Source organism: Alligator sinensis, unplaced genomic scaffold, assembly GCF_000455745.1.
Source record: "Alligator sinensis unplaced genomic scaffold, ASM45574v1 scaffold708_1, whole genome shotgun sequence".
Lineage (NCBI taxonomy): Eukaryota > Metazoa > Chordata > Crocodylia > Alligatoridae > Alligator > Alligator sinensis.
In genome coordinates this window covers 1400867-1420985 of record NW_005842183.1, presented here as the reverse complement: position 1 = coordinate 1420985, position 20119 = coordinate 1400867, and the positions used below count along the sequence as shown (strand labels likewise).

The following is a 20119-nucleotide window of genomic DNA, read 5'->3' as shown; positions in this document are numbered from 1 at the left end:
TTAAACTATTTATAGGCAGAGGTGTTTTACAGGAATATCCAATGGTGAACCGTTATATGGAATCTTTAATTTTTGGCAGGTGGCAGCTCTTTGTCTCCTCAAGTTACAAGGTAGTGGGTTAGGTTTTTCTACCTGTTACGTGTGTGCTACGTGTGAGGAGCTTACGCTTATTTTTGGACCAATTATATATAGTTTCCCCTAGCATTTTATTTCAGCTGTCCAATTATCTGTAGTACACCACCAGCGTTTTGTTTCAAGGAATTTCTTGGCAGGGAAGTCTTTTAACCCTTAATATTCAAATGAAGATGATTTGAATGGTATCTCTTGCTCAGTGGCATGGGCACAAGTTAATTGGGTTGTGACACACATAAGCTTCACCCTGTGGTTCTTTCTTGAATGTCAGATGTCAGCAACCTGGAGGTCGAGGACCGAGGCCTCTTCCCTCTGCCCCCCCCCCCTCCATTGGGGTGGGTGAGACGGGTTGGTGGCTGTCTGTCCATGGTGGCCTTGAGTTCTCCTCCTCAGGGGCACTTTACTGTTCTGAAATCCCTCCTTTGTATTCTTTTTCTCTTCTGGTGACTCTTCATTTCTGGGTACCATTGATTGGTCTCACTGTGGTCATCATACTGTCCACATTCTGTTCTGTTGGCATATTCCTTTGTTTCCCAAACCCATCACATGCACACATCTTAATTTGGTCACTTATTGGTGTCTTAATTTGGTCTCTCCACCAAAATCGGAAATCTCCAAAGCTCTGCAGCTGGTCACTGTGATCTGGCCACCACAGCAAATTCCCTTATCTCTGTTTGGGATTTTTAGGGAACACTTGTGGTACATATCTTCAGTTTCCCAGCTTGCATATACCTGCTTGTCTGTTGGCCTTACACAGGGTGTCTGCTGGTTCCAGACACAGTGGGCCTTGAATGAAATTTTGTCACAAACAGGCTTTTAGAAATCAGTTAACCCTTGCCATTCCTGTGGACCATTGCTCTAATGCAATATCTACTTTACCTACAAGTCAGTTCCCGAAAGCAAACCTCTAAATATCATTTTCTAGCCATCAATGTATCCACTTGACAGTACTTTCATCTAGACCAGTGGTTCCCAACCTTTTTGGAGGAGGGATCCCCTGCGTGCCCATGCTGCACTCAGCAGTGAACCCAGAAGCGCTGGCGGTGAACCTGGAAGTGTTCTTCTTGAACACTTTGTGGCCCTCCTGAGAGCCTCCCATGACCCTGATTTGGGTTGTGACCCTAGGTTGGGAGCTGGTGATCTAGACAGTAGCTTGCTAATATGAAAGCATATTACAGAGGTTCTCAACCAGAGTGCCATGGCACTTTGAGGTGCCTTGAGATCCTTTTAAGTGTGCCACCAAATAGTAGTATTGTTAGGTGTGCATACGTGATTCACAAGATAAACCCAGAGATTTCAAATAGGAATCCATAGTGTCATGGAGTTCTTTACAGTGTGTGTGTCCAGGGTCTGGAACAAACTCCCCCAGAGGTGGTGCAAGCACCTACTCTGGATTCCTTCAAAAAACAGCTGGATTTATTTCTTGCTGGGGTCACTTGTTCCTAGCTGACTTCCCGCCTATGGTGACGGGCTGGACTCGATGATCTTATGAGGTCCCTTCCAGCCCTTAATGTCTATGAAATCCACAGAGCCCATCCACCAATTATAGAAGGAAATCAAGTTGATCAGGCATGACTTGCTCTTGATGAATCCTTGTTCACTCTTCCTGATCACCAGGGATCCAGGTTTTCTGTTTCCCATTGAAGAATGGAGAAAACCATGTTTTTTCTGGTTTTATCAGAGAGAACGCGGATTTCTCCCTTTTGCAAAGAGCTCTGCAGGCTGGCTGAGTACCAGCCTGCAAGAGCTCTTTGCAAAAAGGGCGGGAAAGCCCCAACCCCACCCGGAGGGGTGGGGGAAGGGTGGAGCCTGCAGCTTTCAGTTAGTTGCAAGGCCTAGGTCAGGCTCACTTTCCTCCTGGAGCCTGAGAACTGGTAGGTGGGGCTTTCAGGGGGCTGAGGGGTTGCAGGGCAGGGCTGGGATGGAAGCTGACTGGGGGCTGAGGGAGCGGGGAGGTGTTGGGGAAATACATGCAATGCCTGGCCAGCGCCTCTGTGAGTGGCTTCCGTTAAGGACTGCTAGAGCCACTTAGGTTTCACATGCCCTGAGCCGGGCACTCCAGCCGTGAGTGGGGAGATGTGGAGCTGGCCGGGCACTCCAGCCGCGAGCAGGGAGGTGTTGGGGAAATACATGGAGTGCCAGGCTGGCTCCTATCTTCCCACTTGTGGCCGTTGTGCCCAGCCAGGGGCAGGTGAAACTGAAGCAGCCCTTAAGGGAGCCCGTACATGGAGGCGCCAGCTGGGAGTGGGGTGATGTGGTGCCAGCCAGGCACTCGGTGTTTTTCACTCAAGGAGTCAAGGGGGACCCGTGGCCCCAGATCTGTATGAGGGGCAGGCCGTGGGCTTGAGCTCCCTTCCTGCTTCCCTCCCTTGGGGCTGCTGTAGCCCCGCAGGCAAGACCCAGCATGTCTGGGAACAGCAGGGCTGCACCGGGACCTCCGCCGCACCTCCTGTGCCTGCCGCTGCTCTGATCAGGGGGGAAATCTGCATTTTTCTGTGGCGAAGGGAAAACCTGGATCCCTGCTCATCACTGTAGTAACTGGGTGGGGGAGTTGATGGGTTGATATTAGAGGTGCACCAATAGAGATTTTTTGGTTCAATACTGATGGCTGATTTTTAATGAGCCATATTGGCCGATACTGATCCAATTCCAATTTGCAGCCCCTCAGTGTAGAGAGCAGCTGGGTCTGGCTGGTAAGTCTGTTCTGGGGGAAGGGGTGGGGGAGGGAAGGGGCTTGGTAGGGGCAGATCCCTGTCCTGAGGGAGGGAGTGGGGCTGGGGCAGGGGCATGTGCTGCCCAGCTGGGGTGACGCATGGGATGGAGCTGCAAGCAGTTCGTTGGGTGAGGGGGGGCAGCTCCCATGACTATGTACACCCCGGGAGGGCACGGTGGCTGTGTACCCTGGATCTGTGTGTGGGGCGAGGGTGGGCTGCTGCTGCAGGCTGGAGCCAGGGGCAGCACTGGGCTCTTCCTGGCAGTGATGGGTTGGGCCGGGCTGCACTCAGGGCTGGCAGTGGCGGCTCTGGGAGGCAGCTACTGTGGGGAGAAGGCTGCAGCCACCCCAACATTTGTTGTAGCCTCCCTGTAGCCCCCGCTCCCAGTGCCGCTGCTACTGGCCCCGAGCACAGCTCTGGCCTAACCACCCTGCCACCTCCAGCCCGCAGCTTGGCACCAGCCTCTGCCAGCAATGGCAGCCCACCCTCACCCCTGCACAGCTCTGGGGGCCCACACCCCCCATGCCCTCTTGGGCTGGGTGCGGTGGCAGGAACTGCCCCCCCCAGCCTCCGGACATGGTGCTTGCATCTCTGTCCTGTGCTCTGCCGTGGCTGTGCAGCACCTGCCCCTGCCCCAGCCCCACTCCCTCCCTCACCGTGTGGGCCTCATTCTGGGCCCCCCAGACCCTTTCCCTCACAACAGACTTACCAGCTGGACCCTGCTACTCTCCATGCTGCCGGACTGCACTACTGGGCACCTGCAAGCTGTGCTGCACTGTGACTGCGTGCATGCACGCGGCATTTATTGGCCACACCAGCCAAAAAAAAAAGTCAATCGTGGATATAGTTGATTTTCCTTAGATCGGTGCTGATCCGATATGGGACCGATATATTGGTGCACCTCTAGTAGATATATTAATTCCATTCTGGAATACAAGTGCTTTATCCCAAGCTAGTTTTATTAAAGCACTCTGCTTCCTAAATAAGTGCATCCACAGTTGGAATGAATCAGGATTATTTAATCTGCGTTATGTTCACACCCTATTTTATTCAAGTTTAATTTTCACATGTAGGCAAGTCTTTATGTCTTCTCTGCACAGGAAAGTTTTTAACAGTTATTATAATGGCAGTACCCCCTTCCCTGTATCAATGCCCTTATTCTAGAAAAGCCCTTTTTGATTTACCCAGGAAGAGACAAAACAGGACTGGAAGATGGTCCCAGGTTCATCGAGGCCAGTTGTCTGCAATTTCAGGCAAGCACATCAGATTAATCCCATATAAACTGATCAAGCTCCATCTTAAATTTAGTTAGGGTGTCTCGCTCCCATTACTGTAGTGGGTAGTTGTTCTGGTGTCTCATTGTTCTGTGAGTTAGACACCGGGTTTTTTTCCTAATATCCAGCTAAATGTATTCCAGGCCAGTCTATGCTAAGGTTGTCTTTTAAGTTAAATGCATTGGTGTGAACTTTTTTAGACAGGACTCCTATCTCCTCTCAGGCTTTAGCTCAGTTAAACAAGTCAGGTTCTTGCAGTTTTCACTAAAATGAGCTCTCCTTTCCCTGCTTGTTCTAGTGCCTTTCTCTGCTCCCCTTCCACATTGTCCCCACCATTGTTGAACAGGGGCTATGAGAATTTGACTGTTTCAGATGAGTTCTCATCAATGCCTAATGTAGTACTTCCCCGTTGCTACTGAAAGTTTATCTGTTGCATCCTTTTTTTCTTGCACTGTGTACAAAACATCATAAACTAAACTGAGAGGGGGCCCTTTTATACAGAAAGGGAAAAAAGTATCTACATTGGAATGATACCTGTTTAACTTCCTCTGTTTCAGATTCAGACCTTCGCGTTTATAAGCATGAGTATAAGGCCCCCTCTACACATTACATTTATGCAGTGATTAACGTGTCCTGTGAAAACAAACCCTAACAGGGAGACTGATTCTAACCACTAGGGACTCATTTAAAAAAAAAAAAAAAAAGAAACTTAGATCCTGGATAGTGCACTCATACTTTGCCAAATAGTAATGGGCATAAACTGTGCTGACCTGAGTAAATGTTGGATCTCTTTCCAAGGCACCTAAATTTTCCCCTAAGGACTATGGTAGTGACATGTGTTACTCATCAGGACAGTGTTCAGAGATGATGTTTGTAGTGCAGCCCATACTTTTCCCATGAAATACTTGAAAACACCAGTGTCAAAAAAGAAAAATATATGACTGAGTTTTATCTAACTGTAACAAGGGGCTCTTAATATATTTTTTTCTAATGGTAAAACAAGGCTGTCAGACTCTCCTTAATTATATTTCAATTACTCTGACATTATTTGAATGTAACTTTAGGAAATAAATAGAGTGAGCTTTAACTTGAATGGAATGTAGAGCGGTTACTATTCCAAGTACATCTGAAAGAATTTCAGATTCATGTCAGGTTATTTTTTATTGGTAGTTATGATAGATATTTTCAAAGATGCTTAGGGATGGTAATGCAGTATACACTCATGCTAATTTTTGAGAAGGCTGGAAAATGTTAAATGAGCAGATTCAGTCTGTCTAATTAAATACCTTTATTTATATATTATTTATTCACCGCAGGTCATATCATTCTCTTCAAATCTGTATTCTACTAAAATATAAAATATCTTATGCATGTGGCTTGGCAATATAGAAAAATGTCATAGTCAGAAGGTATTAATTATATGCAAGATTTATTACAGGTACTTTATTTATTTAATCCACATGTTTGCATTTTAAACACTTTTGGAAAGGGTATATTAAATAGGAGACATCAAAGAAAATTTATAGGAATAATGTAGTCAGTAGAAAGCATGCATATTGAAACATGGGACAAAGAAATCTGTACATTTGCTGTCAGAATGAATTATGACCACGAATACATATATCCCAATAGAATGAATTGCTTAGCAACTTGCAAGTAATCCAGAGGCATTTCAAGATGATATGGCCTTCATATGAGTTATTAAATGTAATATTACGTGTATGTATTATGGTATTTAATGAGTAAAGCTTTTAGCTTTTATACAACTTGTTTGTCACCCAAATATGCAAATTGCTTGTCTCGGCTCTAACATATGCATTATTCAAGTAAAGTACTCCTCTTCAGAGGTTCACAGAGTCTTTTCTTCTCAGAGAAAAACTGTTTGCTGTCCTGTGCAACTACAGGCTGTGATTCCTTTTTCAAAGTAAAGTACACAAACATGGATGGAAGAGAAAGCAAGAAAAGAAAAATTAACATTGAGAGAGGCAGGGGGATGCTTCCTCCTTCTTCCTGTTCATCCTTCAAAAATAACCTATTCTTCCCTCCCCATAGGAAAATACACAAGAGTTTTATACATGAGTTGGTAGAATGTCTGTTTCTCTCCTGGAAAACTTCAGGAGATGAATTCCAGTAAAAATGAGTTTAAACTGAGATTTAAAAAAAAAAATTAATTCATTTACCCCTGCACTACACAATCCAAGCTGCTAACTAAATGTACAGTTCATCAACTCATATTTCCGTGAGGAATTTTTACTCACAGAAGGTCTATATGTATATCCACATGCATAACAGTTGTATCGATATTAAAGAATACCCATAAAAGCTGTTACACTGCAACTCTGTGGCAAGTCTGTTCCAAGTTTAACTCTGCTTCACTCAGGGTCAAATTTTATGTCGCTTGTATTTGCTGCAGGCTCATGCAGGCACCTATTTATTTAATATGAGATGTATATCCCTGCCTGAAAGGCTCAGAGCTTACAATAAATAAATTACCAATGGGCGGGATTCGCCAAGCCAAGCAACACCCCAAAACCCAAGAACTCCAACCCCCAGCCATCGCCTCTCTGTCCAGCCCCCCCTCCCATCAATCCCAACCACACTTTTACCACTCTCAGAAGCCACCCAAAGCAGCAGTTCTCCTTCTCCTTTGAAAGCAGTTAAGTTTTGCATTTGTCCATATATTTGTCCATATAGTAAAATCTATTTTACTTGGCCAAATAATAAAACAGGACATGGACAAATGATCCTATGACCCCAGCTGACTTCCTGCCCTTTGGGCAGGGGACTGGACTCGATGATCTTCCGAGGTCCCTTCCAGCCCTAACGTCTATGAAATCTATGAAATATTTCACAAGTGAATTTTGCACCCTTGTGGTGCATCTGATAGAATAAGTGATATGCTTCAGTGGAAGATGGCTTGATGGTCACAGCTGCATATAGAGATGGATGCAAGAGGGGCAAAAAAAACAAAAACGCAAAAGGACTAGAGACACGGGAAACTGTTTTGTGTTCTCACATTTAATTGCCCAGAAATCCCTTCTAATTTTGCAGCAAACAATTATAGCAAAAGAATTAATGAGCTTATTTAAAATATCATATAACTTTGGAGTTAGTAGCACTTCTCTTAGAAATGTGATTTCTTTGATTGTGTACTCAATGCATTGCACCAGTTCAGGATGGGGACTGACTAGCTAAGCAGCAGCTCTTCAGAAGACAACCTGGGGGTTACAGTGGACAGTAAGCTGAATATGAGCCAAAAAAAGTGCCCTTGTTGCAAAGAAGGCTAATGGCATCCTGGGCCACATTAGTAGAAGTGTTGCCAGCAGATCAAGGGAAATGATTATTCCCCTCTATTCAGCACCGGTGAGGCCACATCTGGAGTATTGTGTCCAGTTTTGGGTCTCCCACTACAGAAAGGATGTGGACAAATCGGAGAGAGTCCAGCAGAGAGCAAGCAAAATGGTTAGGGAGCTAAGGAATATAATTTATGAGGAGAGGCTGAAGGAACAGGGCTTATTAATCTGGAGAAGAAAAGACGGAGAGGGATTTAATTGCAGCCTTCGGCTATGTGAAGGGTGGTTCCAAAGAGGATGGAGCTGGACTGTTCTCAGTGGTGGCAGATGATAGAACAAGGAGCAATGGGCTCAAGCTGCAGCAAAGGAAGATTAGGTTAGATATTGGGAAAAACTTTCTAAGGAGAGGAGGGTAGTAAAGCACTTGAGCAGGTTACCCAGAGAGGTTGTGAAATATCTATCCTTAGAGGTTTTTAAGATGCGAGTAGACAGAGCCCTGGCTGGGATGATCTAGTTGGGAATGGCCCTGCTTTGAGCAGAGGGTTGGACTTAGATGACTTCCTAAGCTCCCTTCCAACCTTAATTTTCTATTAGTCTGTGATAGACATGAGGGTTTAGCTTCACAGTCAAGTGGTGGGCTAGATATGTTCATTTAAACTCTGGAGAAAACAGAAAGATCTTAAATCTTTGGTATGGTACAGCATTTCTAGAGTGTATATGTCAAGTAACTTAATTAAACCACAAGTACGTTTCCAGGGAATTTAGAATTATTCTTTTAACTTCCTGCTTCCAGCACAAGAGGCTGGAAATATATAATTACTCAAATCAGGTTTTAATCAGCAACTCCTGTACCTCTACAAATTTAGTGTTGATGGATTTAGAATTGTGTTTACTAACTGCAAAACAGTAAAAGGAAAATGTACATATTTGGTATGGCACATGGTCACCTACACTCAAGCAAGTTGTATTAAAACTGGAGCAGGGGCAAGAAGGGGTTACTAGGTCCCCACATCTTAAAAATAAAAAGGCACAAAAAAGGACAACAAGGATGATCAGGGGATCTAGAGGGACTTGCATATGAAGAGAGACTATGCTAGGATTTTTCAGCTTAGGAAAGAGACACTTGAGGGAGGACTTGATAGAGGTCTACAAAAAAAGTGCAGAGAAAGTAAACGGGGATTTATTATTTACTGTTTCTCACAATACTTGGAACTAGAGGACATAACATGAAACTAAGGTTGAAAACTAAGCAGAGGAAATTCTTTCTTACACAGCAGACGATTAACTTGTGATGTTATGGAGACTAACTGGCATTCAAAAAGGGATTGATTGGACAGATTCTTGGAGGGAAGGCCTGTCAGTAGATACTGGGCATGGTAGACAGGGCTTCAGCATCCAAATCAGAACTTCCTAAACGGCAAGCTGCGGTAGAAGAGGGACAAGAGGTGGGTGATTCTGGACATACCCTGTTCACCCTCCCCCTTTGTAGCATCTACCCTTTGCTACTCTTTGGGTGCCTATAGATGTGCTCTGATGCGTTTTAATTAGAACATGTTGGAGCAGACTTGACTAACCACGATTAACCATCATGTGTATTAAATGTCCCATGTAGGGACACTAACTCAAACAAGTCAAATGAGCTTTAGTTAAAGCACCCCCGTGGCCATTTTGGAATGCAGGATGCTTAGTACATGTGACAATGAGCTGTTTTAATTAGAGTGGGTTTCTAGGAACTGCTTTAATTAAAATGCCTTTCCCCACCCCGTGCATTTCTGTAGGCACCCTTTGACACCAGAATACTGGGCTAGATCAGGGTTGTCTGACTGGTGGCCTGTAGGTGTCATGCAGCCCATGAAGGGTTAAATTGCTGCCACTTGCTCCCATTGATTCAGCTGCAGCAAAATCCAGAGCCTGCAAGCTGCTCTCCCTCATCTGGCTTTTGTTGCCTGCCCCTGCCCAATACAGGGGACAGTGCAGTGTGGCACAGCCAGGGGAGCTGAAGGTGAGCCTGGGCACGGGGTACAGCTGTGGGGTGGAGAGGGGCCTTCACACACTGTGGCCTGGCAGGACTGTTACTCACCCTGATGTGGCCCCTGCCAATGCATCCTGTGAGGCATTTGGCCCCTGGCCACTTAGAAGTTGGACAGCCCTGGGCTAAATGGACCGGTGGTCTGACCCAGTAAAGGGCATTTTTTTAATGTATATTATGTGTGTGTACTAGGTGATCAGCAAATGGGGAGTTCTTTTCATGAGATGAGACTAAAAAAGCTTTGGTTTAGACTAGCAAACTAAAGGCTGGGAGAGGATCTGATCTTTTCAAATACATAGAGGCAAAGGCCAAGGAGAGTAAAGAATTATTTTAGCTAAAAGCCACTGTTGCCATAGGAACTGGCGATGAATAAATTTAGGCTAGTAGTTAGAAGAAGGTACCTGAACATAAAAGCAATCGGGTTGTGCAGCAGCCTTCAAATGGAAGATACAGGGGCAATGGCATACCTGTTTTTAAGATAGAGCTTGATTAAGTTTATGAATGGGGTTATTTGATGTGGTGCCTGCAGTTGCAAAGGACTCCACGGTGGCCCAAGATGCCTCTTCCAGTCCTACATTCCTATCTATAGCTGTTTCCCAAAATAAAAGCTCTGGTGCTTACCTTTGTGATGCTGTATTGTGAAAGCACACCAAACAGTTTTATTTTCCTGTTACTGTCACTAGGATCAAGAAGAGGAGGAGGAAGAGGATGGAATCCCAGCATTCTCTGAACCCGTTCTGGAATTTAATAGACAAGCTGAAGTTGTATCTCAAAAATATAATGGTCCTGCATTTCCACCAATGGCACCGGCTCCTGTTCCTCAACATGCGGCAGATATTCTGGATGAAATCATTGAAAGAAGGGAAACCATTGAAAACCAGTTAATAAGCTGGTGAGTGTCCACTGAGTTTGGAGGTAATGAAACAGTAGGAGTAAATGTATTGGGAAGAAATAGCGTGTTGTGTAAATGTAGGTGTCATGATGGCTGCTAAATACAGAGACTTATTTTTGTCAGGGTGGAACAAGAGGTCATGGCACGAATTATCAGTGGGATGTACCCAGTTCGGAAGGAAGCGGTGCCCAGTATAAGTGCATCAGAGAGTGAAGACAGTGAGGCTGTAACCTCTGACATCAGTAAGTAAGAACAGGAGTTATTTTCAGTTGTTTTCCACCTTCAAAGCAGATGGGACAAAAGTATATTCTAGCTCCAGTTCAAGCTGAAAGATGTTTCAACAGGTTGCTTAGGTGGTTAAGTCTAAATGGCCCACTCACTCTTCGGGTTATGTGGAAGTGGAGAAATGGGTTGTCAGGCCACTAAAAAGTAAATTGTCACATGCCGTTAATATAAAATAAAAGGCCACAAATTAGCCAGTCTGGCAAGCCAAATGTGGTCATCCTCCTTCCAGGCAAATCAGCTTAGCAGGAGCACAGCATGCAGCAAACCCTACCAGCTTTTGACTGTCTTTCCACCTTTCCTGTTAAGAAGAGACATTTCAAATGGCTGCCTTCTTATCAAACAAGAGAGGCAGGCACAGACATCACAGATCTGATCTCAGTCCTTCCCCCAGTTCCTTCTGTTGCCACAGATAAATCTTCTGTCTTAGTGTTTCCCTCTCTCTGTGATGGATTTTTGGAACGTCTGACGGTTCTTGAAGGATGCAGATTGCTCCTTGTCTTCTATGCGAGTTTATTGCTTTTGCATAAAATTTTGTATTAATTTTGTTTATTATTTGTCTTTAGTTGAAGCAGCAGGTGGGGGAGGATTTCAGCTCTTTGTCAATGCTGGTTTGCCGGTGGACTTGGAAATGATCAATCATTTAGTGAGCGAAGCTCTCACTGAGACTGTTGCCATCATGCTGGGTGATAGGGACCACTCCATGAGCCCCCCTGCTACAAACGTTCTCCCAAGCATGACAGTTTTGCCAGTAAGAGTCCATTTTATTTCAGCTTTTATGTTATAATTACAATGACTGTGGGAATAATTGTAACCAGAGCATTCCAATGCAAAGATGTTGGAACCCATTCAGAAACAGAACAAACCTGGTTACAGCTTCTTGCATAGGTCTTGGTATATGACTGCAAGCAACAGGGTTTAAACCAGTTTCACTGTCAAAACTTGAATTCTTTTGCAATTTGTTCAGATTGCTACTTTAAACTTTTTAAAATCCTGGATATGCTGTTGACATCTGAAGAAAGAGTGGCAATATTGTATTTCACAGGGTTGAATTTTTATATTATTTCCATTGCCAGGCTGCTAGAGTAATAAACAGATGCTTCAGTGTAAGGAGGGGTGTGTGTTGTGTGTGTACTTACCAAAAGGGTTTTTTCTTAAGTATTTGCCAATATAAGAATCCATTGTATATCTTCACAATTGAGTGTCTGATTCAGAAGCTGACTAGAAAGCTACAGGAATTTAGATCTATTTACATTTTTAGATGTTCATTAGAAGATTCGATGCTGTACTCTAGATTTCATAAATTTATTGTTGTCAGGGGCTGGAAGGGACCTTACCAGATCATCGGGTCCAGCACGTGACCCAGTAAGATGGGCATCAAGTCATTTTTTTGAAGATCGCCAGTGTGGGTGACTGTACCACTTCTGGGGGAAGCCTGTTCCAAACCCTTAGCACTTGTCTTGTAAAGAAGTTTTTCCTTATGTCTAGCCTGAAGTGATCTTCAGTCAGCTAGACATAAGGAAAAACTGCTTCATCTGGGTAGACACAGATGCAACAATTGTATCCTTTTCAAAGGATGCCACTATAAACTTTTAGGATGCTGCTGTTACTTTTGTGTGATTCTATAAGGAAACAAGTGTAGCAGAACTGCTCCAACTTTAACCCTGCTTCATCCAAGGTCAAAGTTAGAGTGATTTAACTCACTGGGATCATCCAGTTAGTGTTACGGATGCCGTGTTATCCTTATAAGTAGCTCCCATTCCCCCTTTTAAATCAGCTAAAATGTATGATTGTCCATACTCTAGGTTGTGCAGAACATTTCATGTTGAGCTTTGAGGACTTCCTGCGCAGAGCTGTATAAGTCACTTGCTTGTCAACAGTTCCCAACTTTCACTGGAGACAGGCCAAGCAAGATTTAAACATAAGACAGTGTGACAGGAAGGGAACTCCTGGAACCCTGAGTCATCCCCTGCTGTGCCCCCTTTCATAAACTTATTGAGCTCCACCTTAAAGCTAGGTGGAAAGTAGGGTAGAGTGGCACCTTAGAGACTAACTGGTTTAGAAAAGCAAATACTTTTGTAGGCAGACCTACTTTGTCAGATCTGCCCTGTCTTCTGCCTGACTTCAGACTAACACAGATAACCATCTCAGTCTTAAAGCTGGTGATGTTTTTTTGCTCCTAGTGCTTCTAGTGAAAGGTCTTACCAGAATCTTATTCCCCCGATGCACAAGCCACCTTCTCATTTAATGACTATTTTATACATATTTGTTTGGTGTCAGAAGTGCCATTTAGCTTAAATTGTTCTTTTCCCTTTCTGTTGTCTAACTCCCTTCCTCCCTCCCTGGGTATTTGTAGGTGGCAGACCTTTGTTTTACTAGGCTGTACAAGTTAGAGATGGGCAAGGAATTTTGAGTGATGTCCTCTAGTCTAGTGGACCAGTTGCATGGTTGGGAAAGACTTAGACAAACTTTTGAATGCAATGCATTCTTCCTCAGGTCTAATGATAAAGCAGGCACAGCAGAGATTAAAGCAGGCTGCAGAATTGGAGAGGAGAGAAAGTTCCATAGGTTGCAGATGAGCAACTCATGGAAGAAAAGAGCCTGATTATTGGAAGATCAACGACTTTCAAAAGGGAAGAGGGTTGTTATCACCTGTAGTGTGAAGGAAGATTATCAGGAATCAGGTAGATTATAGTATGCCATGCAGTCAATATTGGTGTTCAGTCTTTGGTTCTTAGTGTCTAGCTAGCTTATGAATTTTTGTAGGGTTGGCAAGCCGGTCAATTCACTGGTCAAATATTGTCAATTGACTGCATATTTTTGACCAGTCAAAGATTATAGCAATTTTACAAAAAAACCCAACCCTACATTTATTTTAGTTTCCTTGACAGAAATATGATTTTTAAATTGTTTTTTGACAGACTGGAAAATGTGTGCATTTTTCCATATATTATTTGGACCTATTGGCAATTTTTTACAATTCTTGACCAACACTTGACCAGTCAGTTGATCGAACTTTGATTGGTCAAATACCCAACCCAATTTTTTGTTCCCAGGCTTGTTTTTTGAAGGTGGGCTGTAAATTTTCCTTGAGCACAAGAATAGTGAGGTGAGAAAGCAAGTGGCTGTTCTGTGAAAAACATTTGTGGGTCTCTCCCCTGTGATTATCATTCCGGCATGTAATTTTAGACTAGTTTCACCCATGTAGTTTCCACGATGGCATTTGGTGCACTGGATGAGAGAGATGCCGCATTTTGGGAAAGGCATGTTTAGGGTAGGCTGCATGGATTCTGATGGATTAATTGTGGGGCATGTTGATTGTTATAGCAGCGGAGATGTGTTGACAAGTTTTTACGCCCATTGTTAAGGAAAGGCCATGCCCCATTTGATGTCTTGAACAAAGCTGTGTCCCATTTGATGTCTGTGGGGAGTTTGTTTCTGTTGATGAGTTGGACAAGATTAGGGTAGTGTTTGAAAGCCAGGAACCAGGGGAGATTGCAGGGAGGCTCAGAATATTTTTCTCCAGGTCTGATCTTTATTGAGTATAGGCTGTAATTGTTTGATAATTCTTCCTATTGGCTCCAGTGTGGGGTAGTGGGTGACTAAGAGGGGTATGCAGTCGCAGAAGGGTTTCTTTTTGTATTGTAGAAGATAAGTACAGGGTATTTAGGCAGCTCTTTCAAAGATACAATCTGTTTTTCTTTTGGAGTGTCCTGGTTATATAAAGGCAGATTTCAGGTTGGCTAGATGGGTATCATCAGTATTCTTCTCACAGCATATGCACAGCATATGCAGTGGTATCTGAGGACCTGACTGTAGATTATTTGGCCTTTCAGACCTGTTTTTAATCTTTGTCGTGCCTGTGTTTTCCTCAGACCTGAAGAATAATGCATTGCATTCAAAACCTGCTTTGAGCAGGGGGTTAGACTCAATGACCTCCTGACGTCTCTTCCAACCCTCATTTTCTGTGATTCTACGTTTATCCCAACCTTGCAGCTGGTTCAATAAAAGTTCTCACTCACAAAACCCCTTTCCTCTTGCATATGCCCTAGAACATTGTGGCTATACCAACACTCCAGCACTATATAAATGGAGCTTTTCTTAGTCTCATTTTGTGATGGTCTCCAATCCCCTGATTGTACTAAGAGCCCTTCTCTGCAGCTGCTTTAGCTGGAGTTCTTCTTTCTTGAACATAGCTGACCACAATTCTCTACGGTATTCCAGATGAGCTCTCATCAGTGCCTTTTACAATGGCATTAATGCTTTCTGTCACTCATGGTGATATCAATATCTTGAAGATACCAATACCTTGCCTGATATCTTATAATCACATTTGCTTTTTTTCCGTAGCTGTTTCACGTTAGTTGCTCTTATGGTCAGCTTGTGATTATCTAGTTGTACCTAAACCTTTCTCTTCCCAGAGATTTCAGATAGGAATCCTTAGTGTCAAAAGTATATGCTGACCTGTTGTTGTCCTTGAATTCTTTGCAACAAAAGAATTGCTTTATTAGTTTTCCACAGTAGAGACATGAGTGAAAGCTAAGATCTGGCATTTTCTGACGGGGGACTTAAGTCTAATGAGGGGTGCCTTGAGTCTGAAAAGGTTGAAGGACCATTGTCCTAGACTCCCTTTGGTAGCAGCAGTTCTGAATAAATTTAGAAGAGATGAAGATTGCATGGAGAAAACTCTTTGCTGGAAGTTACAAATCTGATTATTTCTTTGTTGGTGGTAGTGGCTAATCCCATTGAGGTGCTGATTTTGAAGCCTCTGGTCACCTAGAATGAAGGCTTCTTGTTATGTCCTAGTCCAGGTTTTCTCACTTCTGGCAACTTCAGAGGCTACCCAAGTTGTTATTTTCAGATAAAGTTTCTCAAATGACTCTGGTTGGAAGAATTGAAGGAGTCACGTTTAAATGGTAAGATAACTGTGTTATAGACTTTCTAGTTATCTTGTTTCTTCTTTTATATTTTCAGGAATGTGAAATATCTACTCCATTGGCTACACCATGTGATACACCACCTCTTGAAAAAGAACCATCACCAGTAAAAACCCCCGATTCTTCCCTTTCTGTTACAGAACTTGGTGGAGAAGTTCTTGTTCACCAACAAACAAAAGAATCAGGTAGTAAAAAATAATCACTAAATTTGAGATGAAGCAAGCATACGTTAATCCGTTACTTTTTCTTTTCTTCTCCAAAGGCACTGTCTCTGAGGCTTAACACTCTTGGGCCTGTGTTTTCATTTGGAGAGTAGTTTGGAGCTTGCATAGTTTAAAAGCTTTAAGCAAATTTCCTATACAAACAATCCCGTTTTATCTCCCTTCTGACATCAGGTGTTCCTTTATCCTTTATTTATATCTCTCTGATATATCACTTTTCCAGCTCAAAAAAGAGCTGCTTCATCTATTCCTGATGTTAGTAAGTGTCCATATTAATACATCTTTGAAAAGTGTCTTGGCTTTCAGAAGCCTGAGCACCCACAAATCCTACTGAAGTTAACAAGAACCACAGGATGGTTGTGTAGCACCTACAAGTGTTTAACTAGTTATTTACATTAGTCTAATCCAGTACAGTCTTCACAGATTTTTAAAACCCTTTCAGGCAAAATACAGAACACCTTGTGGAAAGAAAAAAAGCTTGATCTTGTCTGAAGGTTATTTGCTGCTTTCCAGTCCATTCTGAACTCTGTGATTTGTTTCATGTGTGTAGGTTTTGAGATTCCAGGTGCCACAAGTCCCGTTGGCACACCTGCTGCTACCCCTGTGGATACACCTCCTAAAATAACTACACCGACCCCTCCAGCATCAGAACCTGGCTTTGATGCAACAAAGATGGAAAGCCCAAAGCCTCCAAACCCATGGGGAGATGCAGAGCTCCCTCTAGAAGAGGAGAAGCCTAGTCCTTTGAACGAGGAGACTTTTCACCCAAAGCCTATGTGAGTTCTAACAAGCCACATCTTTTTCCAATTTCTTTTATTTAGCTGCAGCAGTATGCAACTTTGAAGAAACACAGGATGTTTATATTGCGAAGCACGGAGATAAACAATTCAATAAATAGTATCATGGACTGGTTTATAAAATAAAGTAAGACTTGAAATCTGGAGGCGGGTTAAGATTTGATTAACACTTGTTTATACTCCTGTTTGACAGGGTATTTAGTACGTTGTTTTTAGCCATAGCTGCCGGTAACAGATGTGACCGTGGTGAATGAAGTGCCTTTCTGTTGTTAACATTTTACAAAATAGGCCGCTACTTTTTGGCTGCCTTAATTAAAGCGACCCATTTGTGACAAATGGATCGCAGCTCACTGTTAAGGTTACTTTAACATTTTTTCTCTCTTACACCAATTCATAAAACAGGGGCTTTTTTTTTTTTGATAAAAGCCTTGTACTGTATGCTTTGTTGTGCTGGGTTTGGGGTATGGTTTGTTTAAGCACTTTTGTTTGGTGTATTTTGGTGCATTCAGAATACATTTTCTTGAATTTCAGTGTCATGTCAGTGGCTAAAGATGAAGAACCAGACACCTTGGTTTTACCAGCTTCTCTTGAGCCAGTTAGACCCCTTGCATCAGTTCCTTGTGAACCAAAGATTCCCTCTCCTGGGCATACACTTAGCTCTGGCCCATCCACGCAGGAAAGCAGTATAACTGCCACAGAAACGGAAACAGAAACTGGAGACAGATTCATCTCGGAGGGCGAGGTCCTGTTTAGCTATGGTCAAATGATAGCTGCAAGAGGTAAAACTGAATTTCCAGGGACCTGTGCATTCAGGGTTTCGTTTGAATAAGTGTCTGTTGTTTGCTCTGAGTGAAAGTTACTCTGTTGGTATAATAGAAATGTGTTTTACTTCTTGGGAAGTCCAAAGCAGTGGTGCTAAACCTTCTGGTCCCATGGGCCAGATGAGTGGTGTGGGGTTGGTCCATGGGCTGGATCCATTGGGCAAGGTCAGACCTTTGGGCCAGATCCTGTGTGGGGTCAAGGCCATGGAGCAATCCCACATGCCAGTGCATGGGACTGTCATCCTGCCAGCAGGACTCCCCAAGAGTTCACAGATTTGGCATGGTGGCAGCTCTTACTGTTGTGGCTTCCAGATCAACCCTGCATGCCAGTCCCATGCTGGATGCCAGCTTTCAAAGCCATGGCAATTAACCTGCTCCTGCTCCCCGACTGCCAAATTTCCAGATGTATGGGGAGCCCCACATGCCAGATAACATGGCACCGGGGACAGATTTGGCCTCCTTGCCAGGTTGCACACCTCTGGTCTGAAGTGAGAGAGTACATTTGTAGACCTATACTAACTGTTTGTGGTTTTGGGGACATGTAAGAAATTTCACCATTTTTCCTTTTCTATGAATGAAAGTTATGTGTTTGCTAATGAAAGAAAATGATATAGAATAACTGGGGGTTAATGACAAGAGAGCTTCTTTTAAATTATTCTCGTGTGCACAAGAACAATGAATAAATTGTAGTGAGAACTTTTTTTTTTTAATTTCATAAAGCATCAGAATTATTTCTTATGGGGCGGAAAAATGTACACTAATGAGGCACATGTGATAAGAATTTTTACCTTTGTTAAAGCATTTTGTTGCAATTTAGAAAAATGTATCATTAACTCGCTGTCCTAGAGGCATGTTTTCTAATATTTGTAGCATGTGTGGGCATGTGTTTCTTTTCAGTCTTAGCAGAAGGACTGTCTCTTCCAAACCTGAGTGAAAGTTTATGCAGTACCCTACATGACGCCCATGAAATGGTAAGGCATTAAACCAGGAGGAGATTGAATTTAGCGTAATACCTTAGCTGGATTCTCTTGTCAGATAAGATGCTCTCTAGTCTGTTTATATACTTTTGTTTAGACACAGTAAATACAGACAAAAGGACTGATAAGAAATATTGAAGAAACAGTGTGTTTTCAGTGAAAAATTCCAAGCTTGTTCAAATGGATTTGTAAAACAATTACAAATTTCAGAACCCATTATAGTAAATGATTGTTCTTTATAAAGATGCCTGTCTTCCTGCCAGCTTTCTTGAGAGAGTAATAGTTGAGTTAAAAGCCAAATTATTCACACATTCCATCTAATATGTAGTATGGTTTATTATTTCGATATACTTTTGATGTTAGATGTGAAATACAATATTACTTATTTATTCAAATTTCATTCTTACATTCTATAGTAAGTAAAATGGCAAAACGTTATTATGCCCTTCAACTAAGAATGTGATCCATGCGACCTGGTATTTTTCAGAACATGTGGCTTACTGGAATGAAACAAATTTATATTTGTTCACTTTTGATACCACTGTAATATTTTTTAATGAGTTCTAGAACATAAAGAATGGAAGGGTTTGCTTTTTAGCTTTCCCAAGTACAAGCTATGTCTTCGGTGAATATTTTTCCATATTTCTTCTTAATCAGTTTACCCCTCGTAATTTGTTAATCTCTCCTTTTGAACTATAATAGTTGAATATAGTTTATAAGTATCTAAGACAGCAGTGATCTCTGCATAGCTGCCCTGTTGTCTGTCTTGCAGATCTAAGTTTGTTTACTCCTGTGCTCCATACTTTGGGAATTGTTCATATGTGTTACATGTCTTTTGACAAAGATTACTCTTTCAGTATATAGATAAATCTAAGAGGTGATTTTTAATGCCAGGTATAGGATCTTTCCCGTCCTGGACCACGTGCCCAACAGGTGGGAAAAAATTAAAACTGTGATGACAGAGCCCTAATTCTGTTCCAGGTCTTCCTTGTGGAATTAATATGTAGATCCATAAGGGATCAGGAACATAGCCAGACATTGCTGTTTTTTAGATATTCCTGGGATTTGCAACAAGTGGTGTTCCCCTTGGACGGCAGATATGCAGAGCAGAAGCATTTCCTGTTGCGCAGTTGTTCCAGTAAAGACATTTATGCTCTCATAGGTCAAATGTGAAAAATGAGAAACTTCAAGATTGGTTTGTTCTGTGGCTTTGTGCCTCTTTGGGGCTTAAAAAGCAAGCCAGGTGTGAAGGCAATGTGTCCAGTAGATCTCAAGGCATAAGCATGCAATGTCAACATTTTAGTGCCTGCTCAGAATTTATTGTAATCCCTGGAAATTGCTTCTTAAATTGAAACTGTTTAGAAAATTGGGAGCATGCAAAGTTGCTTCAACATTGAGGCACCTTTTAACTGTTTATGGATTTCATAGAATCATAGAAAATGAGGGTTGGAAGGGACCTCAGGAGGTCACATCTAGTCCAACCCCCTGCTCCAACAGGACCAGCCCCAGCTAGATCATCCCTGTAATGTACAGGGGGCACTTGCCTGCCTGTACACTAATGCCAGGAGCTTGGGGAATAAGCAGGAGGAGCTCATCCTCATGCTCAGTGCAAACAATTACGATGTCATAGGGATAACGGAGACCTGGTGGGACTCCACCCATGACTGGACCACGGGTATAGATGGCTATACCCTGTACAGGAGGGATCATGTAGAGAAAAGGGGCGGGGGGGTAGCTCTCTATGTTAAGG

General features: G+C 42.9%; 1 protein-coding gene across 12 annotated transcripts in view; it reads left to right on the top strand.

The window, feature by feature from the left end:
- KIAA0586 (KIAA0586 ortholog) overlaps nucleotides 1–20119 on the top strand; it is a 114499-nt gene that overhangs the window by 45127 nt on the left and 49253 nt on the right. For all 12 annotated transcript variants that reach the window (XM_025207145.1, XM_025207146.1, XM_025207143.1 and 9 more), the window contains 7 exons: nucleotides 10126–10334; nucleotides 10458–10576; nucleotides 11183–11367; nucleotides 15591–15738; nucleotides 16325–16550; nucleotides 17103–17350; nucleotides 18290–18363. In XM_025207145.1, coding sequence (XP_025062930.1) covers nucleotides 10126–10334; nucleotides 10458–10576; nucleotides 11183–11367; nucleotides 15591–15738; nucleotides 16325–16550; nucleotides 17103–17350; nucleotides 18290–18363 — 1209 coding nt within the window. The remainder of the gene's footprint in view (nucleotides 1–10125; nucleotides 10335–10457; nucleotides 10577–11182; nucleotides 11368–15590; nucleotides 15739–16324; nucleotides 16551–17102; nucleotides 17351–18289; nucleotides 18364–20119) is intronic.